The 14,535-nt window shown below is 49.1% G+C and overlaps 1 protein-coding gene across 1 annotated transcript; it reads left to right on the forward strand.

The window, feature by feature from the left end:
- The first annotated feature begins 1,595 nt into the window (after window positions 1–1,595).
- On the forward strand, window positions 1,596–11,062 carry LOC122482846 (membrane-spanning 4-domains subfamily A member 8-like). Its single transcript, XM_043579138.1, has 6 exons — window positions 1,596–1,807; window positions 3,721–3,843; window positions 7,511–7,570; window positions 8,768–8,905; window positions 10,575–10,685; window positions 10,869–11,062. The coding sequence occupies exons 1-6, from the start codon at window positions 1,598–1,600 to the stop codon at window positions 10,971–10,973; spliced, it is 747 nt and encodes a 248-aa protein (XP_043435073.1). The 5' UTR covers window positions 1,596–1,597; the 3' UTR covers window positions 10,974–11,062.
- The last annotated feature ends 3,473 nt before the right edge of the window (window positions 11,063–14,535 follow it).

Consider the following 14,535-nt stretch of genomic DNA (forward strand, 5'->3'; position numbering starts at 1 on the left):
TCTTGTGGTACAGCCATGTACATGATCCCTGAGTGCCCAGCTCGCTCTGTGTTTCCCAGAGCACCAAAAACAACCCTTTCTTCTCTGCACAGATACCATTTAAACACTTGGCCGGTTGAATTGCATTTAATTGGCTCCTTGACCGAAACCGGAAGCAAACACGGGGGGGGGGGGGTGGGGCTGAGCTCTAAGCAGCTGGTGACCTGGCCTGCACCTGGGAGAAAATTGAAAGGGACTTTAGATCTTTCTAAACATTATCACTCAACCGAGCCTCGTGTGTTCATTCTCTCGGGAAATCAGGTTGCCTACAGCAAAGAGTTGGGAACAGGAGCAAGAGAGACTTAGCCGCCAGCAGAGCAAAGTGAGTATGTGTCGTCCAATGGTTTCTATGGCTAATGGAGGGATGGTGATAAGATCTTTCTGCCAAACAAGACACGATGAATCTGGGTGTGGGGTGGAGCATGCAGCAGGGTTTATTGCACAAACATTTGGGGGGGGGGGGTTGTCTGCTCCGAAAAAATTAAAGAAATTTTAAAAACCAGACCAGAATTTGTAAGTGGCCCAGAAAACTGAGCAGCGTGGGACATGCAATGAATAGACACCGCACTAACAACAGGGCTTCCTCTGAAGAGTATGCTCTCCATTTAACCAATATTTATGTGACTGGGACCTTGGGGGATTCATGTCCACTCTCCCAGCCTCAGTATCCCTTTCCAGAAATTGAGAGAATTGGACTCAGTGTTCTCCAAGAGACTTTCCACCTCTAAAGTTTTGTAATCAGACGGTATTACTCCATGCTAAGCTTTATAAGAGATTCGAAAACGAGAAAGACACAGCTCTCACCTTCTGGCAGCATTTAGCTCCTTCGAACCTTAGTTTTCTCACCTATAAAGCTGGTCTGGTGTTTTAAGGATTAAAGGAAATGTGTTTGGAAAGCGCTGACTGCCTGGCCATTTATATAAGTGCCCCGTAACTGGTACCTGATATTATCTTTAAAGTAGGATTAATACATTCATCAGTGGTTAAGATGCTCAAATGAGCTACTGGAGGCAAAAGTCCTTTTTTAATGCAAACATTAGTGCTTACGTGAAAGATGAGTCTAGGGGCGCCAGGGTGGCCCAGTCGGGTAAGCCTCCGACTTCGGCTCAGGTCATGATCTCATGGTTCCGGGGTTTGAGCCCCCACACCCCGCAAGAGGCTCTGTGCTGACAGCTCAGAGCCTGGAGCCTGCTTCGGCTTCTGTGTGTCTCCCTCTCTCTCTGCCTCTCCTCCACTTGCACTCTGTCTCTCTCTCTCTCTCTCAAAAATAAATAAACATCTTTTTTAATTTTTAAAAAGATGAGTCTATCACATGTATTCTTTTTTTTTTTAAGTTTATTATTTTGAGAGAGAGAGAGCACACGCATGCACAAATGGGGGAGGAGCAGAGAAAGGGGGGAGAGAGAGAGAGAATCCCAACGCAGGGGTAGATGTGGAGCTCAAATTCACAGACCACGAGATCATGACCTGAGCCGAAGTCGGACGCTTAACCGACTGAGCCACCCGGGCACCCCTATCACATTTATATTTATCACATTTCTTTAGCAGCAGGAACCCGATGGCTTCAGCAGGACCCATGGCCAATTCCATGTTTGTGGTGGCACCCCCCAACGGGTATCCTGAGATCCAAGGAGGCATGTGTCAGGTGCCCCCGTATCCCAGCAACCAGCCCCAAGTCCACCTCATTCCTGTGAACCCCCCTGGTTTGAAGTCATCTGTAACTGAGCAACCTGCCCAGAGAGCCTTGAAAGAGGGCAAAGTCTTAGGGGTAAGTGACATTTCACTCTGCAGGCCGGGGGTCCCTGGCTGGAGTCGGACCAAGTGGGAGGCTTGGAAATACGGAAACTTCAAATCCAGGAGGAGGGGTAGGAGCTGATCCGGCCTTGCCAAACCCAGATCTACTAGAAATCTCAGCTGTGCAACATCACCAGGGTCTCAGTGTGGGGCCTTGTAATTTCTGCCTTAGGCACTTTAAGAAAGAGGAAGCAAAGCCACAAAAAAGTGGTAAACTGGAATGTTGGTCCTGTTGCAAGAGTACATGTCGATCCACGTGGCCTCTGGAAGAAAGTGGGTGTATCAAGCCACTAGGTGGAGGCTAAACCCAGCTTTCTCGAATGGAATCTTTGGCCATTGGGGGGGGGGGGGGGGAAATCAGGTTAGACAGCCAACAAAATAACACTTCACAACGGTTTTCCCCCTGCAAGGCTATCCTGGGCGGGACCAGCAGGGGCACATTTCACTGCACAGCTGAAAGATGACAACCACGGATTCCGACCCAGGAAGCCTGAGCTCAGGGCCTAATGCAAGGGTCAGTCGATTCAGTCTGTGTGGAGGGCAATTTGTATCCTCCAAATTTACCAAATACCCGATAATTCCATTTCTGAGACTGTCCTGCAGATACGCCCGTGCACACAAGAATTGCGATGTGGATGAGCTTATTAACTGCAGCACGGTTTGTGTGGACAACAGAATGGGAAGAGCCAAAATATCCATCAATATATCCCGGTTACATCGATGTATTATTCAAAGAATGGAACGTACTACAGCTATAAAAAAGAACAAGGAAGGCTTTTGCATAATGAGATGGACCTAGCCCAGGATACATCCTTGAAGGAAAGAAAAAATAGTCTGTGTATAGTCTGTTACCATTTGTACAAATTTGAGGAAATAATATATTTGTGTGTGCCGCCATATTTGTAGTGTATACACAGAGACATATACATACCTAATATATCTATGTATATGTCCAAATACCACTTGTGCAGGAATATATCTATATTACTTTCCTAGGGCTCCCATAACAGAGTACCACAAACTGGGTGGCTTTGGACAACAGAAGTTGTCTCACGGTTGCGGAAGCCAAAAGTTCACGATCAAGTTGTCCCCAGGGCCATGCTCCCTGTGAAGGCACCCGGGGAAGGTCTCTCCCAGCCTCTCTCCCAGCTTCTGGTGGTTCCTTGGCTTGTGGAAGTACAGTGCCGATCTTGGCACACATGGAATTCTCCTGTGTGCTTGTGTGTCTCTTCGTATCTGTCTTTTGAAAAGGACCGCAATCACGTAGGATGAGGCACCCACCCTACTCCAGTATACATCGGATTACCTAATTACATCCACAACCACCCTAATTCCAGATGAGGTCACATTCTCAGGTCCCGGGGGTTAGAATTCTAATATATTAATTTGGTGAGGGAGAGATGGACACAATTCAATCCCTAAAAGAAATAAGAGATGAACACAAAGACTTATCTACAAGGATGTTCATGATAGTATTATTTATAATAGGGAAAAAGGAGGAACAATCTTACCTGTTCAGTATCTCTGTTCCAACTACTCCCCAAAACATCCCAAGATGGAATCAGGCAGCCTTTTAAAAAATATGTTTGAAGAACGCATACTGCCATGGGGATGTGTTCACGATAAGATGTTAAATGTACAGAGCCATTTTGTGTTCTCGGAATATATATTTGAAAAGAATCACGGGAGGCTAGATACCAAAACGTAAGTGGGGTGTTTCCTCCGAGCGGAGGGTAATTGTGGGAAGTTTTCATTTCATTTTTCTACTTTTCATATTACTTGTTAGACCAGGAAAACAAACGATTTATGAAAATAAAAAGGAGGCACAAAGGGAAGGCAGGATCCAGCCTCAGAAACCAGGGCTTCAGCTTGTGGCTCTCCTGACAGGCCATCCAGATCCTGATTGGCCTGATCCACGTGGGCCTTGGCTCCATCATGGCCACCGTCCTCTCAGGGCACTACACAGCGATCTCGTTCTACGGAGGCTTTCCCTTCTGGGGAGGCGTCTGGGTAAGTAACCTGAGGTCACCCCGCAAATGAGCTCCCGGAAAGTGCCAGCACACCCGGGGCCACCTTGTCAAGCTGTGTGGCTTACACTCTGCAGCAGCTTCCCAGCCAAGGGAGCCAGCAGGGCGCGAATCTGGCTCAGGCCTCGCCTACCAAGCATGTCGGTTGGTCGGGTTGCTGTGACCAATGGGCACAGACCAGGTGGCTTCCACAACAGAAATGCGTTACCTCACAGTTCTGGAGGCTGGAAGGCCAAGATCGAGACGTCTGCAGGGTTGTTCTGAGGCCTCTCTCCTTGGCGTGCAGATGGCCGCCTTCTCCCCGTGTCTTCACGCGGCCTCAGTGTGTCTGTGCCCTAATCCCCTCCTCACATAAGAACACCAGTCACATTGGATTAGGGCCACCCTAGTGATCTCACTGAAACTTAGTCACCTCTTTAAAGGTCCCTTCTCCAAAGACAGTCACATTCTGCGGTACTGGGGGGGGGGGGGGGGTAGGACTTCAATAGGTGAATTTTGAGGGGACACGATTCAGCCATAACACCAAGTGACAGCCCTACAGGGCACCGTTCACTTGGAGTGGGCACCTTTTCTAATTGGCTCATGCCATGGGTCAGCGAATTTTCTTCTTATTCATCAACCCAGGGCTGGCACCTTTTTCCAATTCACACAACAATGCCCCTGTGTAAAAAATGTATTGGTAATAGCCCTCGAGTATTGCTCAACTTAGGCCCCCAGCCTGAGCTCCAAGAGAAAAGACATTTCCACCCATGTTTGAGAGTGGCTACCCAGCCACAAAACAGTCATTAAGCAATGGGGACGCAACCTAGGTGCACGGATGGGCTTCAGAGTCCCCGTGGTGGCAAAATATCTGATATGCGAGTGTGTACTTTTTTTTCCTGGAAAGGTCTATAGCTTTCATCAGATTCTCAGGGTGATCTATGACTCCATAAAAGTTAAGAACTACAAGTCCTTTATCTTCTCCACTTTACTGCCTTTTTGATTCTTTTGTATTCTCTCTAGTGTCCTCTTAGCTACACACACACACACACACACACACACACACCCCTCCCTTCTCCCCATCCTCCCTCCCACCTCCTTTTTCTCTCTGCTGTTACACAGCCTGCGGTCTCTGGACTCACACACCTATCTATGATTCAGATGCAACTTTTCTCATAAATAGCAGAATTCCCAAGTAACCTTAGATAATTAACCAAAATCCTTCTTATCCCATGAGATTTAAATAAAATAGCCTAGTGTTATCATCCACCATAACCCCCCTACAACGCCTGCAACATGGTAGGGCTTATGTTCTCAGGAGCATCTTTCTGTGAGCACCTGCTCTCTTTTGTTTCCATTTGGGTCTCATTTCTTGATGCTGAAGTCCTCTCTCTGCTTTGCATGGACCCAGACTTGGAACTCAGCCCCTGTTCCTCCCCCCCCCAAGCCCTGTGTCTGTACAACCAATTTTAATGGAGTTTGGGGCAATGGAGAGGCTGACATCACAGCCAAATAATGGCTTGCTCTTAAGCATTAGATGTTATTGAATAATCTTTTTTTATATATGAAATTTATTGTCAAATTGGTTTCCATACAACACCCAGTGCTCATCCCAATAGGTGCCCTCCTCAATGCCCATCACCCACCCTCCCCTCCTTCCCACCCCCCATCAACCTCCAGTTTATTCTCAGTTTTTAAGAGTCTCTTATGGTTTGGCTCTCTCCCTCTTTAACTTCAGCCAAGGGATCCAGGAGTGCTGATGCATAGGGGCACTTGTACCCCAATGTTTATAGCAGCACTTTCAACAGTAGCCAAATTGTGGAAAGAGCCTAAATGTCCATCAACTGATGAATGGATAAAGAAATTATGGATTATATACACAATGGAATACTACTTGGCAATGAGAAAGAATGAAATCTGGCCCTTTGTAGCAACGTGGATGGAACTGGAGTGTTATGCTAAGTGAAGTCATACAGAGAAAGACAGATACCATATGTTTTCACTCTCATGTGGATCTTGAGAAACTTAACAGAAGACCATAGGGGAGGGGAGGAGAAAAAAAAAAGCTATTGAATAATCTTAAGTGCCTGGCAATTGCCCTGGCATCTCCCCTTCTGCCAGGTTGCTAAACTCTCTTGACTGCCCCCCTCCTTTTATCTGCAAAGCAGTTTTGTTCTTGGTTACCTTGTCCAGGACTATGTATTTCCTAAAGATCACTAATGTCCTCTCCCATAACAAAGGCCCATTTCCTTTGGCACCTTAAAAGGACCAGCAAGGCCCTCAGAAGGCTAGCCTCTTGTTCCCTTCCCTTCCCATCAAGTCTCCATAACAGAAGGTTGTAAGACTGAGATTTATTTTTCCACGTATAGGAAAAATCACACTCCGTTTAAAAGGCATAGGAAGCTAGAGTAACTTCCCATTGTGAAACCATTTCCACCCCAAGGTACACGCATCTACCCTGAGTGGTGGGAGGGTCTGTGTGGTAAAGGCGAAGAACATGGGGTCCGGATTCAACTATCTGGACCAGCCATCTGCTGGATGGTCTCGGGTCAGTTATTTAAACTCCACAAGCGTCAGCCTGCAAAAAGGAGAATAATAATAGTTCTGGATGGGCCACCGTGCAGTTAAATAAGGCAAGGTTTGAAAAGCACCCCACACAGGGAGCGGTCGGCGAAGCTGTTGTTCAACCACAGCCGATGCCCTCTCAGACCACCGTTGCCACCACACTGGGCTCATGACAGTGAGTGAGCCCGCCATCTACCGTGCCTGCAGAATACCAGTGTCGAAATAAAGGCACACAGTCCACCTCCCTGTCTTCATATTTGAGGTGGAGCATCTTAGAGGTGCGACGCTACCTTTCGAGTCCTCACCCAGGTGACGTTGGGCTTCTAGCTCAAAGCAGTGAAGATGCTGGTGACCTTCCTCCTTCCCTCCAAAGCCCCCGTGCCTAACGAATCCCAAGGGAAGGATGGCAAGCCAACAAGATGTGCCTGTGGGCAAATAAAAGACAAGGAAAGAAATAATACTTCCTGCACATCTCCTATGTGCAAGCTCGACTGCGTGTAAGGTAATGAATGCCAAATGACCCACGCAAGGCATGGATCAGCTCCTGGCGGTCACCCTTAGGAGGACAGGTAGTTTTTCCCGCTGTTCGTGTGAGGAAATAAAGACCTCAAGAAATTAATCACTTACCCACCTCACATGAGTTTCAAGCCAGAACTGAAAAACCAGGTCAGCTCAGTCCTAGAATCTGTATTTATCTCACTTTGCTGCCTTGTCATATGGTACAAGAGAGCTTGTTCTTCCTTCCTGTCACCCTCCCTGTCTCTCTCCCTCCCTCCCCTCTTTCTCTTCTTTCCTTTTCCTTCCCTTCCTTTCCTTTCCTTTCCTTTCCTGTTTCCTTTTTTTCTTTCTTTCTTCCTCTTCCTCCCTCCCTCCCTCTTTCTTCCCTTCCTTCTACTTCCTTTCCTTCCTTCCCTCCTTCTTCCCTTCCTTCCTTCCTTCCTTCCGCCCTTCCTTCCATCCTTCCTTCCTTTCCCCCATGTTGAGTTGGAGGTCCCAGCAGAGGAACCTAGTGTGCATGAGAGAATACGTGTGACCAGAATCATGGAAACCTGGAGACGGGGCCCTAACCTCTGACCTCTTTCTAAACCCCCACTCTTCTGTGCCAGTTCATCATTTCAGGATCCCTCTCAGTGTCAGCCGAAAATCAGCCAAAATCCTCTTACCTGGTAAGTCACCTCCCGACCCGGGCTCTCCCAGCGGGACCTATGGGAGACACACACGGTGGGGAAAGGTTAGCTCACAACCCCCCTCATCCTTGCACTTACTTCCTTTTATAAGGCTTTTTTTTTTATTTACATAGTTTGAGAGAGTGTGTGGGGGGAGGAGGGGCAGAGAGAGAGGGAGAGAGAGAGAGAATCCCAAGCAGGCTCCACACTGCCAGCCCAGAGCCCGATGTGGGGCTCCATCTGTGAGGTGATGACCTGAGCCGAAACCAAACGTCAGACACTCAACCGCCTGAGCCACCCAGACGCCCCTCCTTGTGCTTACTTCTAACCAGACACAGACGCTGTCACATGTGCTCACTCATACTCACACACAGGAGCACGTGAACCTGGCCAGAGTCATGGCAGGAAGGAGTCCAGAGGGTTCAAGGGAAGGAAGGACAACACAGCCCTGAGTGAAGGCATCAGGGTGTGGAGGCAGAGACAGAACAGCATCCGTCCCTCAGAGGCTCGTGCCGGAGGGGGCACAGAAGTCCCGGGGGCTCACGCTCCCCTGCAACAGAGCGGACACTGCCAGTGGCCGTGGCGCACAGAGCGGGCCTCTGGCCCTCTCTGCAGGGAAGCCAGGGGAGGCCCAACCACCCGCTTCCCTCAGGAATCCGGCCAAGCGGTCTCTGCCAATCCCACGAACAAGACTCTGAGGTCCCCTAACAATGGGCCGAGAAAGCGCCTTGGTTCCCCTCGCGGCAGGTTGTCTAGGGTGAGGGGCCTCCGGATGGCCAGGTCCCTGTGCCTCATGAGATCTGGGCATGTCTTTCTGCACATGGCCCAGAATCATGGGACATCAGAGCCTGTCGCATCCCAAGACACTGGGCGGAGCTTCCTACCTATCCCCAGTGGGATAAGCAAGTCGAAGATGGGTAGGTAAACTCGGGGAAACCGCGATTGAGTAGTCCCCTCTCCACAAGATCCGTGATCCTTGTTAAAGGCTCTGAGAAGTCCTACAGCAAAGGCCTGTTTCACTTTGTTCAGCCCAGCTTTTCTCAAAGCTAACTTACACCCACACTTTTTTGCACAGAACATCACTTTACTTGCCACAGAACTGAGGTTCCAGGGATTCACATTAAGAAGCTCGAGTCTCTGTTCATCCCAGCTACAATGATTTTCCTCTCCCACCCTGACCCTCTGTGTCTTCTTCAGCGGAATGGCAGTTTGGGCTTGAACATTGTCAGCGCAATCTGTTCTGTGGTTGGAATCACACTCTTCATCATGGATATGAGTCTCCCTCCCATCTATGCCCGCCCTGACTCTTATCCCTACTATGACACCTGGGGTGTGGTGAGTACCCCTCTGAGCCAACATCCCCCCACAGGTTCAGACTCAGCTACATTTAGAAAATTGTTAGAAGGCCCAAACACGAAGCTTCTTCACACAGCACTACAGCAGAAGGAAGTACCATCAAGAATCAGAAGAATGTTTAAAGTCCCCAACATGTCGCTTTACTGTTGTGTTACTTTAAGCACGTGACTTTTCTCAGCCTTAGTTTCTGCCTTTACAACAGAGTAATCTACCTTATGACATTATGAGGAGAATTAAATGTGACAATAACACACACGTGCCTCTACCTGAATCCTTGCTCACGTTCTCACCTTGCTGCCCATGACTATGGACAAGGGGTCAGCAAAGGTTTTCTGTGAAGGGCCAGAGAATAAATACTTAAGGCTTTGCAAGCCATCTGGTTTCTCTCTCTTTTTTTTTTTTTTAATGTTTGTTTGTTTGTTGAGAGAGGGAGACCCAAGCAGGCTCCAGCTGTCAGCACAGGGCCCAACGTGGGGCTCGATCTCACGACTATGAGATCATGACCTGAGCCAAAATCGAGAGTCAGATGCTTAACCGACTGAGCCACCCAGGTGTCCCAGCCATTTGGTTTCCACGGCAGCTACTCAACCCTGCCCTGTAGTGGGAAAGCAGCCATAGAAAATCCATAAGCATTGAGCATGGATGTGTTCCGATAAAACTTTACCTACAAAAGTAGGCAGCTGCCAGGAGTTGGCCCATGGATCGTAATTTGGCCCATGGACCAACCTGTGCTATGGAACAGGGCTGCCCGGTAGAAATATAATGTGAGCTGTGTGTGTGATTTAAAATTTTCTAGTTGCCGCCTTAAGAAAAAAGAAGAAGGTGGTGCCTGGGTGGCTCGGTCAGTTAATCGTCCGACTTCGGCTCAGGTCATGATCTCACGGTCCATGAGTTCGAGCCCCGCGTCGGGCTGTGTGCTGACAGCTCAGAGCCTGGAGCCTGTTTCAGATTCTGTGTCTCCCTCTCTCTCTGCTCCTCCCCTGTTCATGCTCTGTCTCTCTCTGTCTCAAATATAAATAAACGTTAAAAAAAATTTTTTTTAAACAAAAAAGAAAAAAGAAGAAGAAAACAAAACAAGTGAAAATATCTTAATAATATGTTTTATTTAACCCAATATATCCCAAATGTCATTTCAACATGTAATCCGTGCAAAATGAATATATATATATTAATTTGCTATTTTGCATTCGGGCTACTCGGTCTTTGAAATCCTGGGTGTATTCTGCACTTAGAGCACCTGTCACTTTGGGACCAGCCACATCCCAAGTGCTCAGCAGCCACACGGGACTCGCGGCTACAGGGCTCGTGGCTGCCGGATTGGTGACTGACTGCAGTTACAGAGGGGTCCGCGTAGACGCTGTCTCTGCATCTGCGCAGCCGCCCCTCCTCTCCCTCCCCGCTCACGTGATCCAGGTGTTTTCCTGAAGGATGACCACCCTTCCCTCTAGAGGAGCCCTGGCAGTGAGTGTCAAAGGACCAGGTCTCGTCCACACGCCCTTGACCCTCACACGAGCCTGGTGAGACATTGTCCCCACAAGGCTGAGACGAGGTTAGGGGCCTTCCTCCAAGCCACAGGGACAGTCCACGGCAGAGCCACATTTGGAACACCCCGGCCAGCACTCCTGACCTCTACCCGCTCTGGTTCCAGACCCCCGGAGTGGCGATTTCGGGCGTGCTGCTCACTTTCTGTCTCCTCGAGTTCGGCATTGCCTGTGCATCCTCCCACCTGGGCTGCCAACTGGTCTGCTGTCAGCACAACGTGAGTCCCGAGGTTCCTGGGTGGGAGGGAAGACGCCCGGAAGGGGGCGGAGACCCCAGGGTCACCATGCTTCCCCTTCCGGCCCAGGAGCAGAGAAGTCTCCCAGGGCCTCAAGGCCCCCGCACCTGCCTGGTCCCTCTTGCACCCCTCCCAGCGCCCCTCCTGTGCGCCTGTGTTTTCCAGGTGGGCGTGGTCCTCCCGAATGTCTATATGGCAAACCCAGTGGTCGTCCCAGAACCGGTGAACTTGCCACCGACTTATTCCAACGAGGCCCAGGGCTCCAGATAAGCAAAGCCACAGCTTCTAAAAGCATCTTTCGCTGAGACCAAAAGAAGACCTCCCCGTTCTGGGCTTCTGAAACCCAGGATCCTCCTTCCCTGACAATGTTAGGGAAATGTCTCTCTAACGGGTGTGCATCGTGACTTCGTTCCATTCGGCCTGGTAAATGGTGCAATGACTCTATTAAAAAGGAGACAGAAATTGAAAGTGGATTTTAATGAAGAGATCCTTCCCCAGGGTGTCTACACCTGGGGCCTTGTGTGCTTACCTGTGTGAGCTCATGGTTGGAAAAGCAAATGTCTAGACAACCCAATATTCATTCTTTCAATCATTCATTTGGTGATTAAATATGTCCTGAGCATTTGGTATGTTCAAGGAAGTTTAACATTGGTGAACACAGCAAAGTCCGTGACCTCAGGGAACTTCTGGCCTCACGGAGAGGACAACGTGCAAGCAATTTTCCCTAACACGGGACAGAACGTGGGGACACACAGAGATACAATGGAGGGATATGATTTATTTTATTTTATTTTACTTTATTTTATTTTATTTTATTTTAGAGAGAGCACACGTGAACAAGGGGAGAGGGGCAGAGGGAGAAGGAGAGAGTTTTTAAGTGTATTTATTTTGAGAGAGAGACAGAGAGACCGAGTGGGGGAGGGGCAGAGAGAGGAGGGGGGGAGAGAGAGAGAATCCCAGGCAGGCTCCACACTGATAGTGGGGCTCGAACTCCCATACCATAAGATCATGACCTGAGCTGAAACCAAGAGTCAGACACTAGACCGACTGAGTCACCCAGGCACCCTGAGAGGGATATGATTTATTCTGGCAGTGATGGGGAAAGCAAAGAACAAGTCTGGTCGAGGAAGCAAATTTGAGGGGGGCATTAAAGGAGAGAGCAGGGGTTTCCAGTGCAATAAGGAGCCACACCATTGGGAAGACCTTGGAAGAAAGTGAGCCATGGAAAAAAAAGCTCACAAAAGCTTGGAAAGAAAGCTCACAAAATGATCACTCCTTTTATATGCTATTACCCCGGATGCAACAGTACTCATGAATAAACATTGTCTTCAGGCAATGCTAAGGTATCTTCCAAAATTATGAGGCTCACACACCTTTATTTATAAAGGCAAAGAGAATAATCCAAAGAGAACTGGCTATGTCTAGAACTTCTAGGTTTGCACACATTAATTTAAATATTTATTTAAATATACATGATGGCAGTTGGTTTCGAAAAGGTTAGAACATGATTTTACTCTTGTAAATATATTTAGCCTCTGGCTTTCTCTAAAAAGTTTCTTCTCAGTGGCTTGTTCAGAATTCTTCTGCATCTTCTCTGACAGGGATCCTTGGGATGCCCATCGGCTAATCAGGTTCCAAGGCTGCGGTGTCATTTGCTAGAACTGACCAGGTCTCAGGAAATCATGGACAATCAAAATGTAATACGGGGCATGTAATATCCTGCTTCTAGACCAGCCCTTCACTCATCTGTTCTGTAAGCTGAGATGTTAGTACACTGGGCTCCCCAAAAGGGACTGGCCCAGTTAGATTACTCTTCGAGGTCTGGGTGAGCAGAGCAAGTCTGGCCTTCTTTCTGCCCTCTTCCTTACTGCTGCCTCTCACTGCCCTATCTCATCCCACACCTGCTCCCTCCACAGACCTCAAACCCTCAACCTTGATCTCCCACTCGGTCCTCAGAGTCTCTTTCCTGACTTGTCCGACCTGTGAGTTAACTTAGACACTCCTGACAAGCCTCACCTCCTACATTGTGGGTCATCTTGGAGATAGAATCTTCTCGAGCACCTGGTGCATCTCAGGATATGTAGCACCTGCCACCTGCCACGTGCTGAAACCATTATGGAGCTTGTTGGAGCAGAGCCCTTTTCCCATCCCACCACCTGCCCTGATAATGTGCTGGGAGCTAGACCCCTCATCCCAGACGGCCTTCCACCTGAAGTGACAGCTCACAGCTTCCTGTGGGCAACAAATGTTTATCCTTGCTCTGCACCACGTCATAAGCGGTCCGTCTGCACAATGCCATTCACTCCCAGCCTCCCTAGAGCAACGGAGCATAGAAAATGGAAGAGACCTTGGCCATCTAGCATCATCAGAGCAGCCAGGAGCCCAGACAGGACTGGAACCCAGACTCCAGATGGCCGGTCCAGGGCTCCCTGCAGAAACAGGGACACATCATAGGAAAACAAGGTGATGACAGTCAGAGACACCGTCTCTGCCTCCTCAGCTGGCACCTCCCCCCAACTGGCTTTCTCCCCCAACTCCCTATCCAGTGACAATTTTGCTATCACCAAAGTCACCAATGCCCTCCAGGGGCTTTGTTCCTGTCCTTCTCTTACTTGACCTCTGTAGGATTTGACCCAGCAAACCGCCCTCTCCTTAAAACACTAGGCTAGTTCCACTCCAGCTTCTCCAAATGCCTTCCTCATTCTCCTGCATGAGCTCCTCTCTCTCCTCTTGGGCCTCCAGCATTGCTCTCCAATATGGCACTGCCCTTGGCCCCTTTTCCCAGCCCAGGTACTCAAGCCTGTCTCCTGGGAACTTGAGATCCAGCTCTCGAGTGAGACTGGGATTCAAATGTGTTCATCACTGCACAAAAGCTCTATAAAGTGTTTACACTGCTTTCCAGCCAGGTCTTGAATTGAGGGCTCATCATCCCCCAAAGTGGGATTTCTTATGGAAAAGATCATTCTGTTTCCTAGTTGATATGCCTGCCCCCATCTCCTCCACTGGTAAGTTCAAGTGCTACTTCCCCAGGGAGGCTGTCTTAGGTTCCTAAAGCCTGAAGCCTCCAAAGGAAAAGCAGGCATCTAGAGTGGGAGCAGCGGAGAGGTGCGCAATGTGACCTGGCAGTGATGACGTCCAGGGCTTAACTTCGCGGGCTGTTGGTTTGTTTTGTTGTGTTTTGTGTTTTGTCTTAACTGGAAAAAAAAAAGCCTGGTGTTTGTGTTGCAGTTGAAAAAATATGACTGTGGCTATGTGTCACACTAGCTAATTCACACTTGCGACATTTATAGCCCCTCTCGACCTCCCTAAGAACTTTGCGACCTTCCATTGGGAAAGCGGGCTCACTCTTTGGAAGGTGCATTACAGTGTCAGTATCTGTGTGGGTGTCAAGGAAAGGCACCTGTTTCCCGGGACCCCAGCCCCTGTGCCGTGAGGCAGCCCATACTTCCCTGACATTTCCCTCCCAGGACTCGTGCTGCCCACAGTTTATAGCATCCACGTGGATGTCTCCCTGGGTGCAGACCTAACATCTTCGACAGCTCCCTGCTGTCTTGCCAGGCTCAGGATAAGACATGGGACACAGCAGCTATCACCAGACACTCCCTAGAATGAAGAGTATCCTCTTGCTTCCAGGAAAGAATCCCTTACGTACCCACTCCCTCAGTCATTCAGTGACACGAAGTACCTATTGTATGCTGCGGGCTGGATGGAGCAGAGGTAGTTCCCGCCCTCCTGGAGAGCACACCCCCCCCCCCCCCAGCGCTGGACTGGCAAGTCACATGATCAGTTGAGTGCGGACAGTCATGGGGAAACAGAGTGCTTGTATAGGCAT

Source organism: Prionailurus bengalensis, chromosome D1, assembly GCF_016509475.1.
Source record: "Prionailurus bengalensis isolate Pbe53 chromosome D1, Fcat_Pben_1.1_paternal_pri, whole genome shotgun sequence".
Taxonomy (NCBI): domain Eukaryota; kingdom Metazoa; phylum Chordata; class Mammalia; order Carnivora; family Felidae; genus Prionailurus; species Prionailurus bengalensis.